The 21399-nt window shown below is 44.7% G+C and overlaps 2 protein-coding genes across 2 annotated transcripts; both read left to right on the forward strand.

The window, feature by feature from the left end:
• Positions 1-9256: 9256 nt before the first annotated feature.
• On the forward strand, positions 9257-9756 carry NFKBIZ (NFKB inhibitor zeta; the record flags this gene model as incomplete). Its single annotated transcript, XM_083884696.1, has 1 exon — positions 9257-9756. One exon carries the CDS (start codon positions 9257-9259, stop codon positions 9743-9745), a length of 489 nt encoding a protein of 162 aa, XP_083740822.1. The 3' UTR covers positions 9746-9756.
• A 2-nt stretch (positions 9757-9758) lies between these two features.
• LOC310923860 (NF-kappa-B inhibitor zeta-like) lies at positions 9759-17666 on the forward strand. The gene is made up of 11 exons (XM_083884695.1): positions 9759-10078; positions 11029-11065; positions 11184-11287; positions 11422-12173; positions 12608-12713; positions 13045-13191; positions 13689-13752; positions 14368-14537; positions 15176-15286; positions 15374-15541; positions 16166-17666. The coding sequence occupies exons 1-11, from the start codon at positions 9950-9952 to the stop codon at positions 16217-16219; spliced, it is 1842 nt and encodes a 613-aa protein (XP_083740821.1). The 5' UTR covers positions 9759-9949; the 3' UTR covers positions 16220-17666.
• The last annotated feature ends 3733 nt before the right edge of the window (positions 17667-21399 follow it).

Here is a 21399-nt window from a genome sequence, read left to right on the forward strand (position 1 = left end):
TGACTCCTGGCCCGTGCCACTGCTGAAAGGAGAAGAAAAGAAAAGGAGTTATGATTCAGATGGATCTACTCACATTTTAGGAAAATCCAGGATACTTTTTTTATTCTGAAGGTTATTTTTATCTACTGGAGCAGGTGACTATTTCACACCTGATACATCTGTGACAAATGGGACTACTTTTTCCTTTTTTTTTTTTTTTTTTTACACATATCCCCCTCCCACTTTAACCAGGCTCCTGGCTATATGGAGCTTTCACACTGACACCCTGTGAAACTCATTCCAACCCTTCTGAGGGCAAACTCCTGCTGGAAGCCAGACAGTTGCCAAGGAGAGGATTTTGTCCTGCACCACCTCCAAAGGCTAGAGATTTTTTTTTTTTTTTCTTGTGGGACACTGCATCTGTCTTGCCTCCTATGTGAATGCTATGCAGGCACCTGCTTGTCCAGTTTATCCTGTAGTGCCAAGACAGAAAAGGGATACCGAGATGCAGCTTAATGCCTGTGGCCATACAGGCAGCACTGCAGGCAGGAGGTGGGCAAGGAGAACCTGACCCTGGCAGGAAGGAAACCTCACTGGGTTGTACCCGCAGGTTTCTCCTCACCCTACTGTTGCACAGCACTTTTTCATTATTCTTATCTCATATCAGTGTTTTCTAGACCCTTTTTTGGCAGTGTTATGCCAGCCTGGGATTTCCTGCCAGCCTCTTTGACAGGGGAATGTCCTCAACTAGGGCTTACCCCAGCTGGGAAATTCCACCATGCAAAAAAAGTCCAGAGAGCCATGCTCACGCCACTGTCCTCCTCCACCCTGCTTCCTCTCACATGTCACAACATCCCCGTTCCCTTCCTGTTAACCAGAGCCAAAAGATAAGTGGCGTGTGAGCCACTGCACTAGAGGTGCCCTGTGGGTACTCAGCTGGGAGCTGAAAGAAACTTGTGGGGTGTTGTTTAGGGTTTTGGTGGGGTTTTTTTTTTATTTTGTTTTGTTTGTTTTTGTTTTGTGAACAGAAAGCCAAAGTAAGGAGGACTTTCGTGAGGGAGGGTAAGAAAAATTTCCTTACCACCGCTTCTCTGTTTCTCACCTTTAAACCTCAGAGGAACCTCTCAGTCATTCACACAGGCATGGCCATAAGGAATGATCAGTTGCCAGTGGCGTGCAAAGAACTGGCTTGTTTTCCACAGAACTATTTCTAACTTCACTCCTCCAACATGAAGGTATGCTGGTATAATTTTATTTGATTTATTGCCTAAAAAACCTAATCAATTGAAACAATATTGGCTTCTCATAAGGTTTTTTACTTGTAATCACCTCACAAGTGGCTTGTGCTATAAATATCTATATATTTATATAAATTTTTATATAAATATAAAAAAAAAATGTGCCTTTTGGGGTTGAGTATGGAAGAATGGTTGGCTTTTGGGAAGGTAGTGGGTAACAGCCAAGAGCAAAGAAACCACAAAGAATGGTGGGATTTTTGAAAACTCTCAGTGAATCTGGTGGCAAAATACTCCTAAATAGCTTAGCTGTTCTGGGTGAATCTCTCTGAAACAATATTCATTTTTAGGGGAGGATGTATTTGCTTTCCAGAGGATGGATGGATGGAAAGCTTTGAGAGTACTGAATGGAAGCATTGTTAGTGAAAAAAGGTGTTTTGTATAATCTTGGTTACAATTCTTTCCTGGCAGCTCATCAGTAATTTTGAAATAGCAGAGCACCATCAGTATGTGAGCCTGCCAGCTTCAACAGGACAGGAGTAAACTGTCATTGTGCAGTGCGAGACAAGATAGGGAAGCATATAAAAATAGGGATCTACGCCTACTTTCTTGTAATTCAGAAAAAAACCTGTGGGAATGAAAAGAAATAAGTTTAATGAGCTTAAAATTCACTTTAAATTTTGTTATGCTAAGGGGTTTATTAAACCAAACCATAAACTCTTTTTCATCGCCTGGCGAGGGTTTCCATGGCTTACCACAGGAGGCTGATTATGCAGCACCCTGGTTCATTAGCCGTGCCTGTCTCTGGCCAGCAGGGAGGGCAGCTCAGCACAAAGAGTCTTGCAGAGAATAAAATGTGGTCTGGTTTTCAGACCTCAAGGGTTGGGGGGGGATTTGTGTGCCATGATGACATTGGAGAATTACATGTGACCAGGGGTGGGTAGCTTGTGCGTACTTCAGATGGAAGCCAGGTGATTTCAGCTGGGACATGGAGGTTTGCTGGAGGCAGAGAGAGGGCAGGGAAAAGGAAACACCCTGGGTTCTCCCCCAGCTAGACTGGGTGACCAGTAGTCAGGGACAAATGCCACCTACGGCATTGAAAAGAAGGTCATATTTCTGATCCAAACAAAACTCCAGTATCCGCTTGGTGATCACGTTCCTGATTTTTTTTTTTCTTTTTGCTCGTTAGACTTCTATTTACTTTCTTTGCAGCAAGGCACGTTTCCTGTTGCATTTGGTGGCAGTGAGTGTGTGTGTGTGGGGAGGAAATGCCCTCTGTCACAGGGAGCCAAGTACCAGCCAAGCCCTGGGCTGCCTGGAGCAGCCTTGCAGCCTTGCCACCCTGGAGGTCATGGTTAGGATATCATCATCATCATCATTGTCATCATTATCTTCATCAGTGGTGGAAACAGGTCTGCAGCAGCAGTCCTGGGCACTGGGGATTTTCCTTTCCCATCCCTGGGCTGCTTGGAGCAGCAGGATGGCAGGAAGAATCGCATCACTTTCTTTGGCTTTGCCTGCTGCTGCAGCCCCAGTGCTCTGACCTGGCTTTGCTTCTCACCTGGACTTTAGAGAGCAGCAAAACTCAGCCCTGATGGTGCTGCTCAGAAACCCCTGTGTGACTTTTGTGTTCCCAGTCACAAACTCCTGAGACAAAATGTGCAAGGTAGAAACGAGAGCTGCCTTTACTTTTGCTTTCTTCTTAAGAAATTGGCAGGAAATTAAAAGGAAACTTAAACATCCATGGGCTGGCTTCTGTGGAAAGCAGTGTCCTGTCAGACAGGATGTGTCTGGCTTTGGAAGGTGTCTTTTCCCAGCTGGGAACTGGAGGAGGGAGCCAACGCCTGGGAACAGAGCTCTGCACAATGCCCCACCAAATCAAAGAGTTTATTTCCAACTTTCTTGATGTTTTATGCTAACTTGTGCGTGATTTACATACTACTGTGAAGCTGTCATTACTGTCATGCATTTCTTTCTAAAGCTGTAACAGGTGGCTGTTGAGTTTATAGAAAGAACAGAGTATTTGGATCCTTTCTGTGTTATTTATTTCTTTTATGCAGACACAGAACATCTGTGATTGAGACTTGTGTGACAGCAAATTCTGACCCATAGGTGAAGAGGTATTGTCCCAGCTGTTCCAGCACACATTTAACAGAAGATAAAACCTGGCCTAGTAGATGCAGTTCATCCTAAGCACCAGTAAAAATTCTGTACTGCTGTTTGGAGGCCATCTAACATTTTCCCTACCATAATAAAATTTTATTTGTCTGCCTTGATTTAGGTGCTTTTGTAAATGAGAAAATTTCCTGTTTATTTTGGTTTTTTCTGACTAATGGAGGACAGCTTGGAAGCTGAGTTTCAGGACTTCCCCAATGGTCAGACAGACGTGTTTTGAAAGCTGGGATTTCTCTAGTGAATGGATGTCTGAACTGAACTAAATGAAGGCATTTAAACTCGATCAGCTGGAAAACACAGTGAAACGAGCTCAAGACATTAGATGAGGGCATTCCCTTCGATGATCTCTGCACTGTCGACTGCTACAAGTGCTTTTTACTGGTTGTCTTGCTTCTGCCTGGACTTTCCTGCTCGTTGATCTGCACCTTGAACTGATAGTATGCACACAGGATGTGTAGGATTGTGCAAATCAGTGCTGAAGTTTCCTGCAGGTGTTGATCCTGCCATGCAAGTGCTGCACGGGTGGGCTGTATAAATACTGACATTGTGCCTGGGGTTTCTGGACTGGCCAGCTGTTAGACCTGCTGTCTGGTAGATGTTACTGGTCTACCATGTCCAGAAAAGCACAAATTTTCAAAATCTGCCAAGACAATGTTTTTGAGTGAAAAAATGCGTGTTTGAGAAGCCTGGATGTGTGGCAACCTTTATCTTAGTTTACCTGCTACTACACACAAACTGAGTCTACCCATGGAAGTGTCTGGGTAGAGAGCAGCTCAAAAAAAACATGTTTTTTAGGTTCAAGTCTCCCTTTGAGAATTTTTCCTCCCATTCCTGTACTGAAGTGTTGAGTGGCAATGGGCATCAGTGTAGCTCTGCAGGCCCTGTTAGACAGTGGTTTTGTTTTACAGGTAGTTGAAGTGGTCCTTGTTTGTGGAAAGTAGGAACATTGAAATCCAAGTACACCAGAGCCTACCTCACCTACTGTGCTTGCAATACACGCTCCTGCATCTGACAGCACAACGTGAAATTAATGTGAGCTAAAAATGTCAGGTTTTGGCCGAGGTTGATCATCTGGGTTAGAGGAAAAATGTCTTCACCATGAGCAAAAAGGAAAACTGATGCTGACCCCTCCAAACCTATACTGAGTCTCCCCAATAGCATTGAGAAACTGTGCCAACGCCCCTTCTAAACTGGAATAGCACAACAAGCCGTGTACGTGTACTCTCTACCTCATCTGTGTACACACAGTATCCTTTATAGGCAACATATGACGTTGCCCTTTGCTATGGGGAAACTGCTGCTTGTTTACACGCTGTGACATCAGTGGTGTGTGTGTGTGTGTGTGTTTCTCAGCAGTGCATTCCTACTGCAAGGCACTAATGAGATAGGTAAGCTGCTGAGAAAACATGACTAACCAGGGTAGTGAGTATGCTGCGAGGAATGTCCCCAAACATGAGCTATATATACAAGGAAACTGTTTGCTTTCACAGAACTCAGATCCACTCTGCCGGCTTTGCAACACTTGCTGGTCTTAGGGTTTCTTTTCTTCTGTACTGATTTCAGCTATTTTATATACACAGTGTTGAAGGATCTACTTAGGCACAACTTACTTTTTTCTGTTTTATTTACTTTTTCTTTTCTTTTTTTTAAATATCAGACAGCTCGAGAGAAAAAAACCCAGAATTGAGGCTATTCTCTGGATCAAAGGAATAAGGCCCAAAAGAAATATGTTAAATAAAAAGTCCAAGTTTTTCTTTAATATGAAGAAACATGCCCCCTTTTGATGTTCAGGGTAATCCCAGAATGTCAGTCTTGGAGACCACAGTCTAGGAAAAATGTAGCAATACAAGTATAGCAAAGAGGGAAGAAACACTAACTCCTCTGTACCAGCTTTTAGAGTAAAACTGTGTAATGGACCACTTCCAAAGTGCTGACAAGTGCTCTCCAAAACCGTTTAAAGCAAACACAGGTACAGACCCTGAATGCTCTCCAGGAATGGAATAGTTCCTGGGATTTTACCTCTGTTTTTCTCTATGCCAGTCTAGAAGCAGACTGAGGGTTGCGCTGCATGGTTTGGGAGGTATGTGCTGTTGGAAACACTGCTGGGGTGCAGAGGTGTGGCAGTGGTGTTTGCACATCTCAGCTCACAATCTGCAGCAGGAGCCTCGATTACACCCAGTGGAGAATAAGGCACGTTTGACATAAACACAGCAAATATTCATTTGCATTAAGCAACTGGACTGTAAACTACCATTTTTATGTCCAGTTTAAGAAATACCACAAAGGTCATGCTGCTGCAGAAACATGTTGCAAAACCAACAAGTTTCTTGTTACCAGTCGTTTGTGCTCTGACACTTCACCTAGAGGCTGTCCCTTATTCCATGCTGCTGCTTAGGAGACAGACTGAGGGGGGGAGATTTATTCTGCTCCTGCTGAGCCATGGGCTGCTCTGAGAGCTGGCATGTTCCTCATTCACAGAGGGATGTTATACAGTGTGCCTGGCAGAGTGACTACGTGCTGCTCTACAGAGAAGACAAAGCTCCACTCACTGAGCTTGCTTTATTCATTCATTCATTTATTTAAAGCCTACACTCCCTGTAGCATTTGCTGAACCTTCTCTCTGTGCTCGTTCTGATTAGGATAGCAAAGGGGATACACATGACCTTGGTTAGCGTAGATGTTTAGCTGGTGGTAAAAGTCTAAGGTGTTGGTATTCAGCCTCTTTGCTTTCTGTAATGACACCCTCTACCCAGCAAGAACAAGTTTCAAGACAACTGGATTTTGGTTTTGTTCTTAACTGAGTTTGTTCCGGATCCCATTGAAGTAGCTCATGGGCATGCACAAGTCACACTCTCAAAAGTTATTTAATTAATCAAGTATATTGGATTAATCTAAATCAAGACTGATTGCTTTTAATGCTGTAATACTGATCTGTGCTCTGAAGGGAGGGAAGAAACAGAGTTCCCAGAAACAAGTGCATTCTGTTTCTTCTTTGTTGTTATTTGAGATAGCAAGATAAGCCTATCTCACTTTTTGCAGGTGTGTAGGGGAGTGGTTTCAGGACAAATGCTGCTGCCAACGGCCGCTAGTTGGCATTATTGATACATCCCGGCAGGGAGATGGTGCAATAAAATCATGGACACACAGCACTCAGCGAGCTGAGGTGGCTGCCTGGTGCTCACCTTGCAGCTTTCTCCAGCTCTGAGGTTGGTGGGTTATACTGAATTACAGCTCGGCCAAAGAAGGCTAAAAACAGCTGGATGCCTTCCCAAGGAGAAGAGGTGACAAGTGCTTTTTTTTTTTTTTTGGTCACCACCCTGCCCCAGAGGAACTTACTTTGGCTGAAGATGCCTCACAGGGTTTTGGTCACCACAGATGTTACGTAGTGTTTGAGCCAAAACCCAAAACCCATTAAAGCTCAAGGTCTGCAGCATTAATAATTACAGTTTGTGGATGTAGCAATAATTTACCAGTAACTCTCATAGAAGCACTTCGAGAACACAGGGCTGCTGTGAGCCAGCTCATCTTGTGCAACCAGTGGGTGTGTGTATATTTTTGAAAGAGCCTTTTGTTATGGAGCTTGGTGGAATTAGACTTGCCTTAATCTGCTTTGGCTGGGAGTAGATTTATGCCAGGAGACCTGATAAATAAGATGTCACGGACGAAACAAGTATGAGCTGAGGTATCAGAGTGTTGTCTGAAACGGATTTTGCTTGGTAAAAGGAGAGCAAGTTAACAGTTCAACCTTCAGAAAAGTAGAGACTTTGGAATAGATGAGAAAAAGAAATTTCATGCCCTCTATAGGGAAAAAAAACAAACACTAACTCAGTAAATTGTTTTATAGAATGGTTTTTATTCATATGTAGAGACTAATCTCCAATTAAATCCATTCCAAAATCGTTATGGAATTGCAAGGATAAAGGTGCTGCCTGTCCCTCCCTGCCTGTGGTTTAGGGACCTTCTACAACACAGAAGAACTACAATGAGACAAATCCACTTTTGGCTTGAAATCTTGTTTACTCTCAACATTTTAAAGGGAATGGCAGGCAACTGTGATGACAAATCTAATTTTCTGGATTATCAACTTCTTGGATTGGCGTTACCATCTGCTTGTTGAAAGAAGAGATGCATTTTGCAGTAGTTGCAGACTCTCCTGTGAGATTAAAATGAGTGGCTTTCTGGACTCCCTGGCAGGGATGAGAAGGCAAAGGTCCATGCAATGGTTGGATCCACTTTGGAAAGCTGAGTCTTGGGTCCTCCTCACAGCCAGTGAATGTGCAAAGAGCGTTCGTGGGCTCCAGGATCTCTGAGCACCAAGTGCTTTTCAATGAGGAGATACTTAAAAGCATCTGTCTAAGGTTGAGGTATCATAACTGAGGTCTAAGGCTTGAAGAACAGGGAACCATCTCCTTGCTTGTTTAAAACACACGGCCTGATTTCATAAATCCTCACTTGTGTAAAGTGCTTTGTTAAACGAGGGAGAAGGTGTGCTTGGCAGTGAGTTTCTGCTCAGGGAGCAGAAACCTTTGTTGGAGTATTTCTGGCACTTCTTGGCATCTGATTTTGTTTTATGGTTTCTACTTGCAAATTTCACCCCGGCTGCATAGATTCAGTCTATGGTGTAAAACAACAGTCTTTGGAGTAAAAACCCACCTAGATAGTTCTCAGCAAAACCCTTCCTTCGCTTGATGGTGGGAGAAATATTTGAAAAATATAAAGCCATTCCCTCCTGCCTCTTTGTGGTCCGATTAATATAGTTTCATATTGCACCTGACCCGTGTTATTCAATACATTTAAAACATATAAATTATAGACCTCCATTTTGCAAAATATACTTTAGAAAGACCAGGTTAGACCACGCTGTTTTACTACATATTTATTGGAGCATCCACAGTGCTAAACACATCCTAATCTCAACCTCGTGGGCAAAACAGCTCACTTGTACTTTAGAAGACAGTGACTTCAGTGGAGATGGGAAAGCAGAAATATTTGTTTGAAAAGTAGAAACCTGGGAAGTCTCACTGGTGATAACTCAGTGATGTTAACAGTAATCACAGGGTTTTGCCCACATTTTGTTTTGGCATTGTGTTGCTTGCTGGCCTCAACCCAGGGGCTCATGCCACCCCAGTGTGGGGCAACCTACAACCAAAATCACTCCTGTCTGCCCCTGCCTGCTCCAGGTCGGGTGAGAGGAGCACAGATGACTCACTCCTGTGGTGAGTGACTGCTCACGTTCCCCTTCTCGCTGGGCGCTGCTCAGGGGACGCACAAGACCGAGGAGTCTGTCCTGTGTCTGGAGCCGAGGCCGGGCCGGGGTGAGGGACACGGGGGGACATGAGGGGACATCACAGCGGTGGGAGGCCCAGGGGGATCCCGGCCATTCCCCGCCTCTGCAGCCCCATAAGAGGGGGGCTACATGCGAGGGCTAACAAGGCTACGCTTGGAAAAGCTCTCAGGCCCGTGTTTGATTCCTGGGCTGTAGATTACAGGGCCAGGAGCTGGACTTGACGGTCCTGATGGGGCCTTTTCCAATTCAGGACACTCTGTGACTCCGCGAAGCGCACAGGGGCAAGCTGGGACGGCACGGCGTGAGGCGACACCCCTCAGCACGCTTCCCAGCGGGAATCTCCCGGGCAGAGCCCTCACGGGGAGGCTCCTCCCGCGGCCTTACGGGAAGCGCGGCCCCGCCCGGCGCGGCCCCGCCCTCGGGGGGAGGGCCCGGTGATAAGCGCGGCCGCGGCCCCGCGCCCCCAGAGCCGCCGGGCCCCCGGAGCGCAGTGCCAGCCCTGGCCGTGCCCGTGCCGGTGCCCGCTCCCGCTCCGCCGCCCGCCGCCCCCCGCCGCCACCGCCCGCCCCGCCGCGCCGCCATGATCGTGGAGAGCAGCCGGGACGCGGCGCCCGATGGCGGCGACGGCGCCCTCAGCAGCCCCATCAACCTCGCCTACTTCTACGGGGCCTCGCCCCGCTCCAGCGAGGGCAGCTGCTCGCCCGCGCACTCCTCCGCCCCGGGCTCGCCGGGATCCGACTCGGACCTCTCGGTGAGCAGCCGCGGCGGCGGCGGCCGGAGGGACCCCCGGGGCGGCCCCCGCCCCGCGCTCCAAGGTACGGCGGGCCCGGCCCGGCACCGGCACCAGCACCGGCCCGGGGGGTGGCGGGGGGCCCGCTCCGGCCCCTCGGGGGCGAGGGAAAGCAGGGAAAGCGGCCCAGGCGGTGGGAGCGGGCGCGTTCGGGCTCCGGGGTGTTCCCATCCATCCCTGGAGAGGGAGCGGCGGGGCGGTCCCGGGACGGCGGAGGAGCCGCACGGCCCTGGGATGGCGAGGGGGACACGGGGCAGCTCCCTGGGCGCTCTCTGCTGAACCAGGATTGAGGTGCCTTGCCACAAGAGTTCCTACCTTTTATTATTATTATTATTATTATTATTATTATTATTATTATTATTATTATTATAATTATACAAGAGTTCCTACCTTTTATTATTGTTATTTTTTTTTTAACGTACACGGAATGGGTGGCTTAAGTCCGGGGTTTTTTGTTTTCGTGTCCCCGCAGTTGAGCCACACATGGGGGGCGGAAAGCAGCACAGAGGACCTTTCCAGGGGGTCCGCGTGAAGAACTCCGTGAAGGAGCTCCTGCTGCACTTCAGGAGCAGCAAGCAGATGTCCTCGGGTCCCGCCGCCGAGGAAGGCAAGGTAACCGGCAGCTTTCTGCACTGACAGGTTTGATTTTAGTGGTGACTGGAGCTGGCAAGAGAAGCACTTTGCGGTAACGCTAGAAACGAGCTTCTGCTTTGTCTGCTGTGGATGGAATCGGTGTTTTTGAACGCTTAATGGAAGAATACAGCTGGGAAGAAATCAGAAGGAAGGTCTACCATGAGAGAAGGAGGCACTTAAAAATGTTTTTTTACTAAGCTTTATTTTCCAAAGGGAGTCTGGATAAAGACGCGTTTGTGTTGCGAAACCGCAGAAATTCCGTGTTGACTGGAATGAGATCATTCATTGGAAAGGGTTAGGGATTCTTCTCAGATTTGTTTGTCTTGCTATCCTGCCTCTCTGTGCAAAGTACACAGTGTAAAGGTAGGCCCTTTCAGTCCGAAAACACAAAAATTACAGGAAATTCTGAGAAGAATAAAGGATATTTTTTATTTGATTAAATTATTTTTTTCTGAACGTGTGTTTGAAAGCTTCCTAGATAAGTGTTGTCAGATGAAGATTTTTGCATGGAAAACTTCATGGCAGTAAAGAAGTATAAAATTGGCTGGGTTATTTATGTTTCAAAAAAATCCTCAGGTCTCTGGAAGGAGTAGTGTCTTTCTTTAGATTTTCTTGAGTTTTGTGGTATTATAACAAATGGCGGGAAAAGCCTAAAGAAAAACAGTGGGTTTTATTTAAGTTGCATTAAAGGGTTTCCATTTTCTAACCTTAATTAAAAGCAATTAAGTTAGGGTTAGACAGCCACGTACTGGAATTATTCTAAGGTATATTCTGTGTTTATAGAAGGAAGTCATGGCTGCTTTCCTGTTTTTTTTTTTTTTTTTTCTGGGGTGGATTGGTTTTTTGTGTTTGTTTGTTTATTTGTTTTTGTTTATTTCCCCCCAGAAATAATATTATAGTAACAGAAAAATTTGGGTTTTTCTTAACAGGCACAAGGAGGATTGGTGAACTACGAGCCATACACAGGTACACCATTTATTAGTACATACCATGCAGCATTTTAAATCATACCATGCAGTATTTAAAATTTTAAATTTTAAGAGTAACCTCTAAATGGATTTTAAATTTCTTTTCTTTTCATCAGAGCTAAAGAGCATACTGGGCCACGGTGGCAAAAGAAAGGCTCATGAACTCCTTTCTGATGGACCTTCTTTCAAACGCCAAGCAAATGTTCACCCACATCTCCTGGTAAGTTTGTAGTAATTTTTTCTGTGCCTTTATTTTTCTGTTTGCTTTGTATGATCAGAATCTACCAGATACAACTATACCTCAAATTTTCTGGGGCTTGTTTTGATTTGCTTTTGTTCTTCCCCTGCTGCCAGACCCCACCCCAGACACCAACTTCTATGGATAGCATGGAGGAGACACATAAAACTGACCCAAAGCACGACAGCGGTTCTGATCTGCTTCAGAACATTATCAACATCAAGAACGAGTCGAGCCCCATTTCCCTGAACACGGTGCAGGTGAGCTGGCTGCACTCAGTCTCCAGCCACGGCTCTCCTGCTGAGCAGTACCAGGACAGCCCAGGAACACAGGCTTTCTCCCCGTCCCAGAAGTACCAAGCATTCCAAGACCACACCAGCCAGCATATGCTTGATCCGCCACAGCATTACCAATTCTCCGCGTCCCAGAACCAAGATCTGTCACAGAGTTACCCTTCAGATGCCTCCCTGGACTACAGGCCCTTCGTTGCCAGTGATCAGTCTCCTGCCTACCAGCAGAGCACCTTTGGGAGCCATGAGCTGCAGTACTGCCCGTCACAGAGCTTCTCCTCTCTCTTGAATGACTCAGAGGGCTCGGACAGCATCTCCAGCCCCCTCCAGCCGCTGAGCAGTGCCCACCCGCAGGCCGAGGTTGCCCCTCACGCCCCAAACTTCAGCAACCTCTGTGGCAGCCTGGAGCGCAGCGTCTCTTTGGCTGCTCTGAATGTCTCTCTGCCTGACCAGAACGTTGCCAGGAGCACAACACAGCTGGGCAAGTCGTTTTTCCAATGGCAGGTGGAACAGGAGGAGAACAAGCTGGCTAACATCTCTCAGGACCAGTTTCTTGCAAAAGACGCCGATGGAGACACGTGAGTGCCGTTTATCTCGGTGTGTCTTCTGTGGGAGGTTGGGGAATGTTTCTGTTTGGGTTTTGGCAGACTGTGGGTTATAGTGAGGCAGTTCAATCAATAGCAGTGTTTGTGTCACAAGTGCAGTGGTTTGGCTGATCAAGTCAAAGGTGTGGTGTTGCTGATGGCTGCGATGCAGAGCTCCAGCACACCTGAGTAGATATATTTTCTAATTTTGGGTGCTTATTGTTAGACTTGGCTAAATAGGGAGGAAAACATTATAGTTTAGGTGCTTTAAATTGCCCTGGTAAGAAAATACCCATGTCCCCATCTTAGTTACACAGAGGAGGTCTGAAGCTGGCAGCATAACAGGCCTTCTATACATTTGGTTCTCTGCTGTCTTGAGCCCTGGTTTATGTCTGGTGGTGTAACTCTGTTGTCTCTCTTTCCTGCAGCTTCCTCCACATTGCTGTGGCCCAGGGCCGTCGAGCCCTCTCCTATGTTCTTGCAAGGAAGATGGCTGCCCTGCACATGCTGGATATTAAAGAGCACAATGGCCAGGTGAGGTTCTGAAAAAGGTCTTTGCACCTGCTTTGTGCACCTGAGTGCTTCTGCTTGTCTGAACCTTGGGAAAGATGTGGTGAAATGCTTATTTAATATTAACCCCAAGATTTAGCCTGCATACTAATATTAACCTTGAGCTATTAATACTTCTTGGGATCACCTTGAGCTGGTAAAACTATGTGCTCTGCTTCATTTGTCCTGGCTTCCTAGTATTCATAATCACTGCTTAAATAATACCAGGTAGCTAGGGTTTTTATTTGTTTTAGTTGCTCTTTCCTGTTGGAGATCAGATGACTAATAGCTTGAATTTTCTTCTTGATGTTTGCAGAGTGCTTTCCAGGTTGCTGTGGCTGCCAACCAGCATCTCATTGTGCAGGACTTGGTTAGCTTGGGGGCTCAAGTGAACACCACAGACTGCTGGGGCAGGACGCCGCTGCATGTCTGCGCTGAGAAGGGGCATGCCCAGGTCCTCCAGGTAAGAGGCAGGCAGGCACAGCTCTGCCCCGGCCCTTGACTCTTACCCTTGGCCTTAGCTGTGTTGGGAAACTCTGGAAATGCCACTCCTTCCTTTGTCTTTCTCTCTGGATAGCCTTGTGAGGCTGTCTACACATAGAGCTTGAAGTGGGACTGAATTTCTCGTTAAGGTTCTCAACGTTTTTGAGTAATTTTGGGGGAATCCTCTAGTTTACCAAACCAAAACAGTAAGTCTCCTCTTAATCATAGGATCATCAAATGGTTTGGGTTGGAAAGGACTTCAAAGATTTTTTAGTTCCATCCCCTCTGCTGTGCTCAGGGACATCTTTCACTAGACCAGGTTGCTTAGAGGCCCGTTCAGCCTGGCCTTGAACACTTCCAGGGATGCTGTTATTTATTGCAACTTTATTACAGTTATTGCAGTAAGACAGTAAACAAATTTGAAGCAGTGTGTGGTTTGGATAAGACCTAAATGTGTAACTGTTCCCACTTTTGTAGGCAATCCAAAAGGGAGCCATGGGAAGCAATCAGTATGTGGACCTTGAGGCAACAAACTATGATGGTGAGTAGTCAAGAGTTTATAATTTACAGAGTTACTGGATAGTACAGGTTTTATAGCTACTGATGGGTATACTATAAAGTGCATTTTTTTTTCAGATGGAAATTTACAGGTACAATTGACGTATCTGTCAGATGAAAACATGGTTAATCTGCGTCTGTCAGGACCTCTTTCCTCTTACATGTGGTTGCTGTGTTTGGCATGGAGAGTGTAGGTTGTAATTGGCCATTGTTTAAAACATTGGAGTGCCAGCATTGTGTCAGTGGATACAGAAGCCAGAATCTGGCAGTAGAAAGCTCTTCTATTTGGACCCCTTTTCCATAAAACAGCTTTTTCTATAACATACAGTTTGTACAGAAATATATTAGATGTGGATTCTTTTATATGCTGGCTGAGAGCTCACAGTAGGCTGCTATTTCACTCTTATGTTGATGGTTCAAATCTCAAGCTGCTTGGGACCAGTCAGTGTCACCTACAAATATGGAACCATCCCTGGGCTTAATGGGGGTAGAAGCTCCTTTATCCAACCTCTGAAACAATCAGCCAATCAATACTTCTGTATTGCATTTGTTCACTTATGTTAATATATATATATATTTTTTTTGTGCATGTGTTCAGGTTTGACAGCATTGCACTGTGCAGTTCTGGCCCACAATGCTGTGCTGCATGAACTACAGAACTGTCAGCCACCTCACTCCCCTGAGGTCCAGGAGCTTCTGCTGAGAAACAAGAGCCTGGTAGAAACCATCAAGATCCTGATACAGATGGGAGCCTCTGTTGAAGCGAAAGTAAGTAAAATGCCTTAGTGTGAAGTGCCAGATCCAGAGAGAATGTGGAAGCAGGATATGTCCCTTTCTCCCACGCTACATTTATTACAAAGCAAGCAGACTAACTTGAAAGCTTAATTTACCCAGATGGGATGAGAATGCTGCATTTATTCAGAACAAGGTATTATCAATGCGAACGAACCCTGGGGAAAGAAGGAGGTGACAGTCTAATCTCTAGACTAAGGATGATGCTACACTGACTGTGTAGTGAATAGTGTTGTAAAAGTAAGAATATGTTTGGAGCACTCTGAGGTACCTGTAGTAGTAGGGTGCTGATGACACCTTGTTCTCAAACTGCCAATTTTAATTAAAAACTGCTTACCTGTGCAGTTCGGCTCTGTGCCGTGCCAGACCATTACTTAACCAAAATATCAAGTATTACATTATATAAGCCTACCTGTGGATGAGATCAGATTCCATTGTTCATTAGATGTTGATATTAAAATATATATATTCAGATTCACTTTTGATGAATTGTAGTGCAAGTATGTTTGCTCAACACTTGCAGTTACTTTGCTTTCTATTTTTATTTGTCTGCATGTTCCCCCTGGATAGGTGAAACACCTGCAGGGAAGACTAAACATTTTCTTTTTTGATAGGATCGCAAAAGTGGTCGCTCCGCTTTACATTTGGCAGCAGAAGAGGCAAACCTGGAGCTCATCCGTCTCTTTTTGGAGCTGCCCAACTGCCTCTCTTTTGTTAACGCAAAGGTATGGTGATTTCTTTCATGATGCAGACAGAGAAAGAGAGGCTCGTGCCCCCACTTTCCCCTCATGGAATGTCTTTGTGGTCCCCAGGCGTACAACGGGAACACGGCGCTGCACGTGGCGGCCAGCCTGCAGTACCGCGTCAGCCAGCTGGACGCCGTGCGCCTGCTCATGCGCAAGGGAGCTGATCCCAGCGCCAGGAACCTGGAGAACGAGCAGCCTGTGCACCTGGTTCCTGACGGCCTTGTAGGGGAACAGGTACAAAATTCCTGACAGCCGTCTCCTTTCATCTGTCCTTGTACTCCACGCCAGGAGTTTCTTTGGGGTTTTGAGTTGCAGTTTTCAAGGAAAAGATTTAGCAAGTACCATTTTATTCTTTACATCTTTAGCTTCAGCGTGAAGATCAGGCAGAATGTACAGACTTGAAATTTGAGGTTTCACATGCAGCTTTTGTTTTTTCCATCTCGAAAGCTTTTACCTGTCGAGATCAACTTTGTCTCTGTAATCCTGCAATGTACTGGAGGCAATACTCCTCCTCTTGCTCATCTCAATATGGCCTGAGTTCATGCTTTTATGGCTCTGGTCAGAATTAGTAGCAGCAGTTCTTAGGCCTGAGTAATAGATGAAAAGATTCCTTTTTCCTGCTTGATGAATAAACTGACTCTTGACCTAAGACTGATAACTTAAGCACAGCTGAGTTGCTGCCTGTTGCCTTTCGTTGGTTCAAATGCTGTAAAGTGGGATCATTTCTGGTGTAACTGAACTCAGGACCTAGGCTTGGATAAATGAATGCAAAACTGGATCTAGGGGTGGGTTTTTTTCAGATTGTGACTGACTTCAAGACTAAGAATACTGATGTTTTTGTCTTTCTCTCTTCTCCAGATAAGACGTATCCTCAAAGGGAAGGCGATTCAGCAGAGAGTGTCGCCGTTTTAGGCTCCATGTTTCTTGGAGTTCAGCAACTTACACTCACTGTCAGTCAGGCAGTCCTAATGAATCTGTAAATAGAGCATTTGCCTGGTGTGGGCAAATGTTAGTTGTTTCTATGAAACAAAAGTATCTTGTTCACTATTATATAGTGGGTTACGTAAGAGTAAAAAAACCACCCAAACCCAACAATCAAATTCCTCCAAGCAAAAGGGAATGCTTCATTCCCAAGTATGTGGAACGTTTTCCTGGCTACCTTTATTTCATAGCTATGGTGAGACTGATTTTATTTAAACAGCCATAGAGATAACTTCTAGACAAGGGCAATTCTATGGGATTTTTTTTAAATTAAATTTTTGGAAGGGCTGATACAGGTCAAAATTGCAAAGATTGTTGTTGTGTTTTTAGTAACACTTAAATGCAAGATAAATTAAATATTTTTGAAGTTGAACATTTATTTATGTAACTTTGTGGCTTTGTTCCAGTATCTTTTGCAGGATTGTATATAGTCACTGACATTATTGTACAGATGTATAGTTCTAAGAATCTATTGATCACTTGGGGAAGGATCTGAAGAAACAAGTTCCTTGATTTTGAACTTGCAAATTGCATAGAGTTTTAATACTATACTGATGCAAATCAGGTAAATTCTGTTGTTCTGAAAGGCTGAGGATGGAAAGTAGAGTTAAGATAGATTGTCCCCGGCACTGATTTGTGCATACTTTTGGAGTTGTTAATAAAACATGAAAAGCTATGCTTCTTCAGGGGACTGTGTCAGTTTTTCTCATACCCAGTTGGGTTTTTTCTAGAAATATAACAAAAGATTGAGAGAGGAGGATCATGATTTTTATAGTATGCATGTAACTTGTACTTTAAAGGATACAATCCTAATTCAATGCAAGTTTGGCATGCACTTCATTGTTGATGCATGCTGAAATCTCTCAATGTTAATTTTATACTTCAACATATGTAAGCCTTACTAGTGTTGGTGAGGCTTAAGCACATGCATAAGTAGTGTGCTGAATTGGGCTCTAGTTAATTCTAGAGACTTAATGTTTTCCACCTCCTGAGCAGAGTTAGTCCATTTATGGTTTTACCTTATAGGTATAGTGGCTAGCAAAGTAATATTTGAAGTTGACAGTTTTTCTATTTTTTAATAATTATTAATGGAAAATGTATACTAATGATGCTGTATACTTGTGTTCTATTGGATAAAAGTTCCTCTATCACTTTCTGAATGATCCATGCTGGGCTGTAATCCAGTAATATGTTCTCTGTATGGTCTTTGCTCTTAAACTTCTCATCACATGCAGTTCTCTGTTGTAACCATTTAATTAGTCTGATTATGCTGTTTTGGCAAAGTATGTCTTGTAGACAAGCTAAAGGAAAAAATCTGGTATGCAAAGGCTTTGTTGCAATGTATTTCTTAAAGGGTTCTGTGTAACTTGTGTTTGAATAAACATGCTGATTCAGTTTTGGTGGTTACTGTGTGTGATACAAATAATGACAAAGAAGTCAAGCTTGAGGTAAAACTGATTTAGCATAGTAATAGAGTGAGCCTGAAAAGTCATTTGCTAAAATGAGATGAAGTCTTGGCATCCTGCTCTTTATGCTTTCTCTAGTTTGATGCTGGTGTTCTGGGTTGTGCACTCTGCAGTTGTGTTGTCTGTGAATTTAGTAGGTGTGCCCCCCAAATCGAGTTGGTAGTCACAAGGTTGGAACCTGAACACTTGTTCCTGCATACTCAAAAGAATGATAGCAGTTCTGACAATGCTGTGTTCTCCTCATGACTTCCCTGCCTTGGTCCTCAGTTCTGGCAGCTGAGGCACAAGTGTCACTCTAGCACAGGTGACAGTCTGTAGGGCTGTACACATGGGGCTGGGTTGTCTGCCTCACAGATGGTGATGAGATGTTCCTGAGCTGGCAGTGACCCTTCAGGGGGAAGAGCTGTCATCCCAGCCTGTCCCAGCTGAGCATGGAGCTGGAGAGATGGCACTAGTGATAAAAGTGCATGCAGCATTAGGATCTGTAGGAGGGGAAAGGAAGAAAACCAGTGGGGCTTCTATGTAACTGTAGGAACCTGCTGTCCACCCTGCCTTACTGCTGCTTGTGGTGAGGGTGAAAGTGTGGGAATTGGAAGAGGCCCAGACGTGTGGAGGAGCTTCCTTGTAAGGAGCAGCAGAGTAAGTGAGGACAGTCCTGCAGAGCCATGACAAGCCAGAGGCTCTGAGTAGGGATGAACTCACTCTCCCTTCCAGCATGAGAGCTGGAAGATATTGATGAAAGTACCACACACGCAGCAGGCAACAGGAAACAGAGTTGAATTTCTTACTAGGATATGCAAAGATGAAATGGTACCTCTTTATGTGAACAGCTAATTGTGTCTAGATTGTGTGGAAGATACTGTCATCTGCACCTCACTGCAAGTGACCCAGCCTTTGGTATATATTTTTTATTTGTGCAAAGAGCCTGATAGTACTGTTTCCAGTTAGTTTTCATTTTCTATATAAAAGATGATTACACAGGAGGAAAGAGTTGCTGATGAGATATTCTGGCCCTTCAAATCAGCCTGATCTGACTGCCTGGCACTCCTTTCTGAGTGGCATTGATTGAGTCATCTTACATAGGGATTAAATATCCTGGCCTTGAAAGGTTGGCAGAGCATTGGCACGTGTTCAGCCAGTACTTGAACATGAAGTAGGTGAGAAGCATTTAGCAACCAGTGTGGTGCTTTCTGTGGCACTTGTGCCCTTCTGGAAGGGGCACTCCAAGTTAGAAAATTCCTAGGGGAAGGCTCTAGTGTTTGAAGCTAACCATCTGCCTGGAGCATAATTTCATTGTCTGGAGAGTTCACTAGCTAGTATCACAAGAAAGCATCCCTGCTCAAACTGTCTCATTTTTCTCTCCTATGATCTTGGGAAGGTCTGGCATATCTGACCCAATTTACCTAGCTATTAGAAACAATTCCTTTTTACTGAAGGCCAAGTGACACTAAATATTTAGGAGGCTAACAGTGTTTCTCTGATTACTTATGGCTCTCAGGAAGTGCTGAATAGCTTTTATTGATGCGGATGTAAGCTCACCACTTATTTCACTGGCTGCAGTAGAGAGAGGAGAGACTCTGGCTTGGGTCCAAGTAGGAATATTAAGACACATGGTGCTTTGTTCCCAGGATGAGTCTGATTTGTTTGTCTAAGCAAGCCAAACCTCAGTAAAGGGTTGCTTTTTGATTTTTGTGGGCTACTCTGGAGTTGTGGAAGGTGGCAATCCATGATTTACAAGAAATATGTTCTGCTTCTGGAGATGGAAAATGTACATTTCCCACATTTATTGCTCATTTTATATTTTTATCAGAAAATGAAAAACATAGCCAGGAAGTATGTTCTTAGGGAGGTTGGGTGTGGTATAACTGTCTGCAAAGATACAACATGAACTGCTTGTTGTTCTTACCTGACTCTTTTCTTGTCTGGTTGCCTTTCCTTTAAAACTATATATGCTCTTCTGTGTAAGGGAAGAGCTGAGGATGATTAAAGTGCAGTGAACATGTAAAGATAAACAACAGGTTCCTGCAATTAAGTATCTGCCAAAAATGGACCTGGTATTTCAACACATTCAAATCCTTCTATTGTTATCTATTACTTTTCCTGAGTGTTTGGTGATATTCTTGGCCTGAGATACTGATGGCTTGGGAGGGAATGCTCATCTGTACATAGAGCCTATATGGTCAGCTCTTTTCCTGGCAAAATTTTGTGACTGTTCTTGGCAGTATTTCTTTGGATCTGCTTCCTCGTAGCAAAAGATCTCAAGGCAGCACTAATGAAATTGGGAACCACGTTAGTGCAGAAGTCCTACACCTGAGGTTGTCTCCTGTAATAGTGGAATTTAGATGCTGGTTTCTTCTTCAGGTACCTATCTCAGTCTTGCTGGAGAAGAGTAAAATATCTTGGGCTGTGTTTTCTTAGTGTCTGTTTTCAGCTTTTTTGATTGAGGCTGTCTCAATAAATCTTTGCTTTACCTGGAAAGGATTACTCTTAGCTCTGAAAATGTGATCTAGGCTGTCCTGAGAAAGTGATTGCTGTACTAACCAATCTATATTTTGCACGTGTTTTCCCCCTTAGTTTCTGGTGAAGTTTTTCCCTTCCCCTTTGCTAGTCAGAAGGCCTGAGGAAAAGATGACTAAGGTGGTGCTTTAGATTTAGAAGGGGAAGCAGACAATTGAAAGAAGTTGCACGTTGCTTCTGTAGACGTGTCAGGGCTGCAAGGCAGACTGGAGAGTCTGAGTGAATGTCTCGTGGATGCAGAGCAGAGATGCATTTGCACCTGCTTAATGAAAGCTTGTAGTTCTGTCCAGATGGTCTGGGCCACATGGGTGACCTTTTGGTACCACAGTGGGTACCATCTTTTTCTAAGGTAGGTCATAGTATCAAATGCTTTGTGTTGGCCCCAAATAAAGGATTTCTTCAGCACTGCTGAGTTCTTTCCATTGACTCAACCTGAGAGAGAGGTAGAACTTGGGTCATTTCAGTCCATGACTCCTTAGGACAGCCTTCAGTCTATCTTGAGGCTTTTGTGGAAAGGCCCAGAGCTGCCCTGTTATCTTCAGAGCTAGGCTTGCCATAAAAAAAAGGACAGGGAGCCTAAACACTGCTATTCATGGCTAGCCAATAAACCCTAAAAAGCTGAGCATGTACATCTTGTTGTTTATCCACAGGCAGAACACAGGTTCTTGCCCAAGTACTTTCACTCCACTAAAAACATCCCATTAAATGATGGCAATAAATTTGGCATTTCTGTACGAAGAATTGGAAATTTGAGATCGCAGTGATGAAAAATCCCAAGAGGTGCTTACAGGTGCTCTGTCCTTTGCACTGTGCTGCAGTTGGATGTACAGTGTAGGAATAAGAACTGGGTCACCAGTGACAGCCCACGTTCCTTTTGAAGGGAAGTGCTTTAGGAGCAGTTTGAGAAAAACCATCAAGATAGTAACATGCTATTATCATTATTCATCAGTAGATTTCCAGGTGGCTTCAAAAGCCAGTAGTAATCACTAGTCCCATCGGCCAGATAAGAAACCCAAAGCAGGGAGAAGGAAAGAAGCTCGTCTGAAGAGACTCAAAGAACCACAGGAGCTCCATCCAAAGGCTGTACATGCTTGCAATTATCCTTCTAGATGCCTGCTCTTTCTAAAT

The sequence above is a fragment of the Zosterops lateralis genome, assembly GCF_965231275.1.
Source record: "Zosterops lateralis genome assembly, chromosome: 2".
Taxonomy (NCBI): Eukaryota; Metazoa; Chordata; class Aves; order Passeriformes; family Zosteropidae; genus Zosterops; species Zosterops lateralis.

Coding starts and splice junctions, on each gene's coding strand:
- LOC310923860 (XM_083884695.1), top strand. CDS start 9,950: ATGGGGGGCGGAAAGCAGCACAGAGGACCTTTCCAGGGGGTCCGCGTG. Junction 11,288..11,421: donor ATGTTCACCCACATCTCCTG/GTAAGTTTGTAG, acceptor CCCTGCTGCCAG/ACCCCACCCCAGACACCAAC. Junction 15,542..16,165: donor ACGGCCTTGTAGGGGAACAG/GTACAAAATTCC, acceptor TCTCTTCTCCAG/ATAAGACGTATCCTCAAAGG.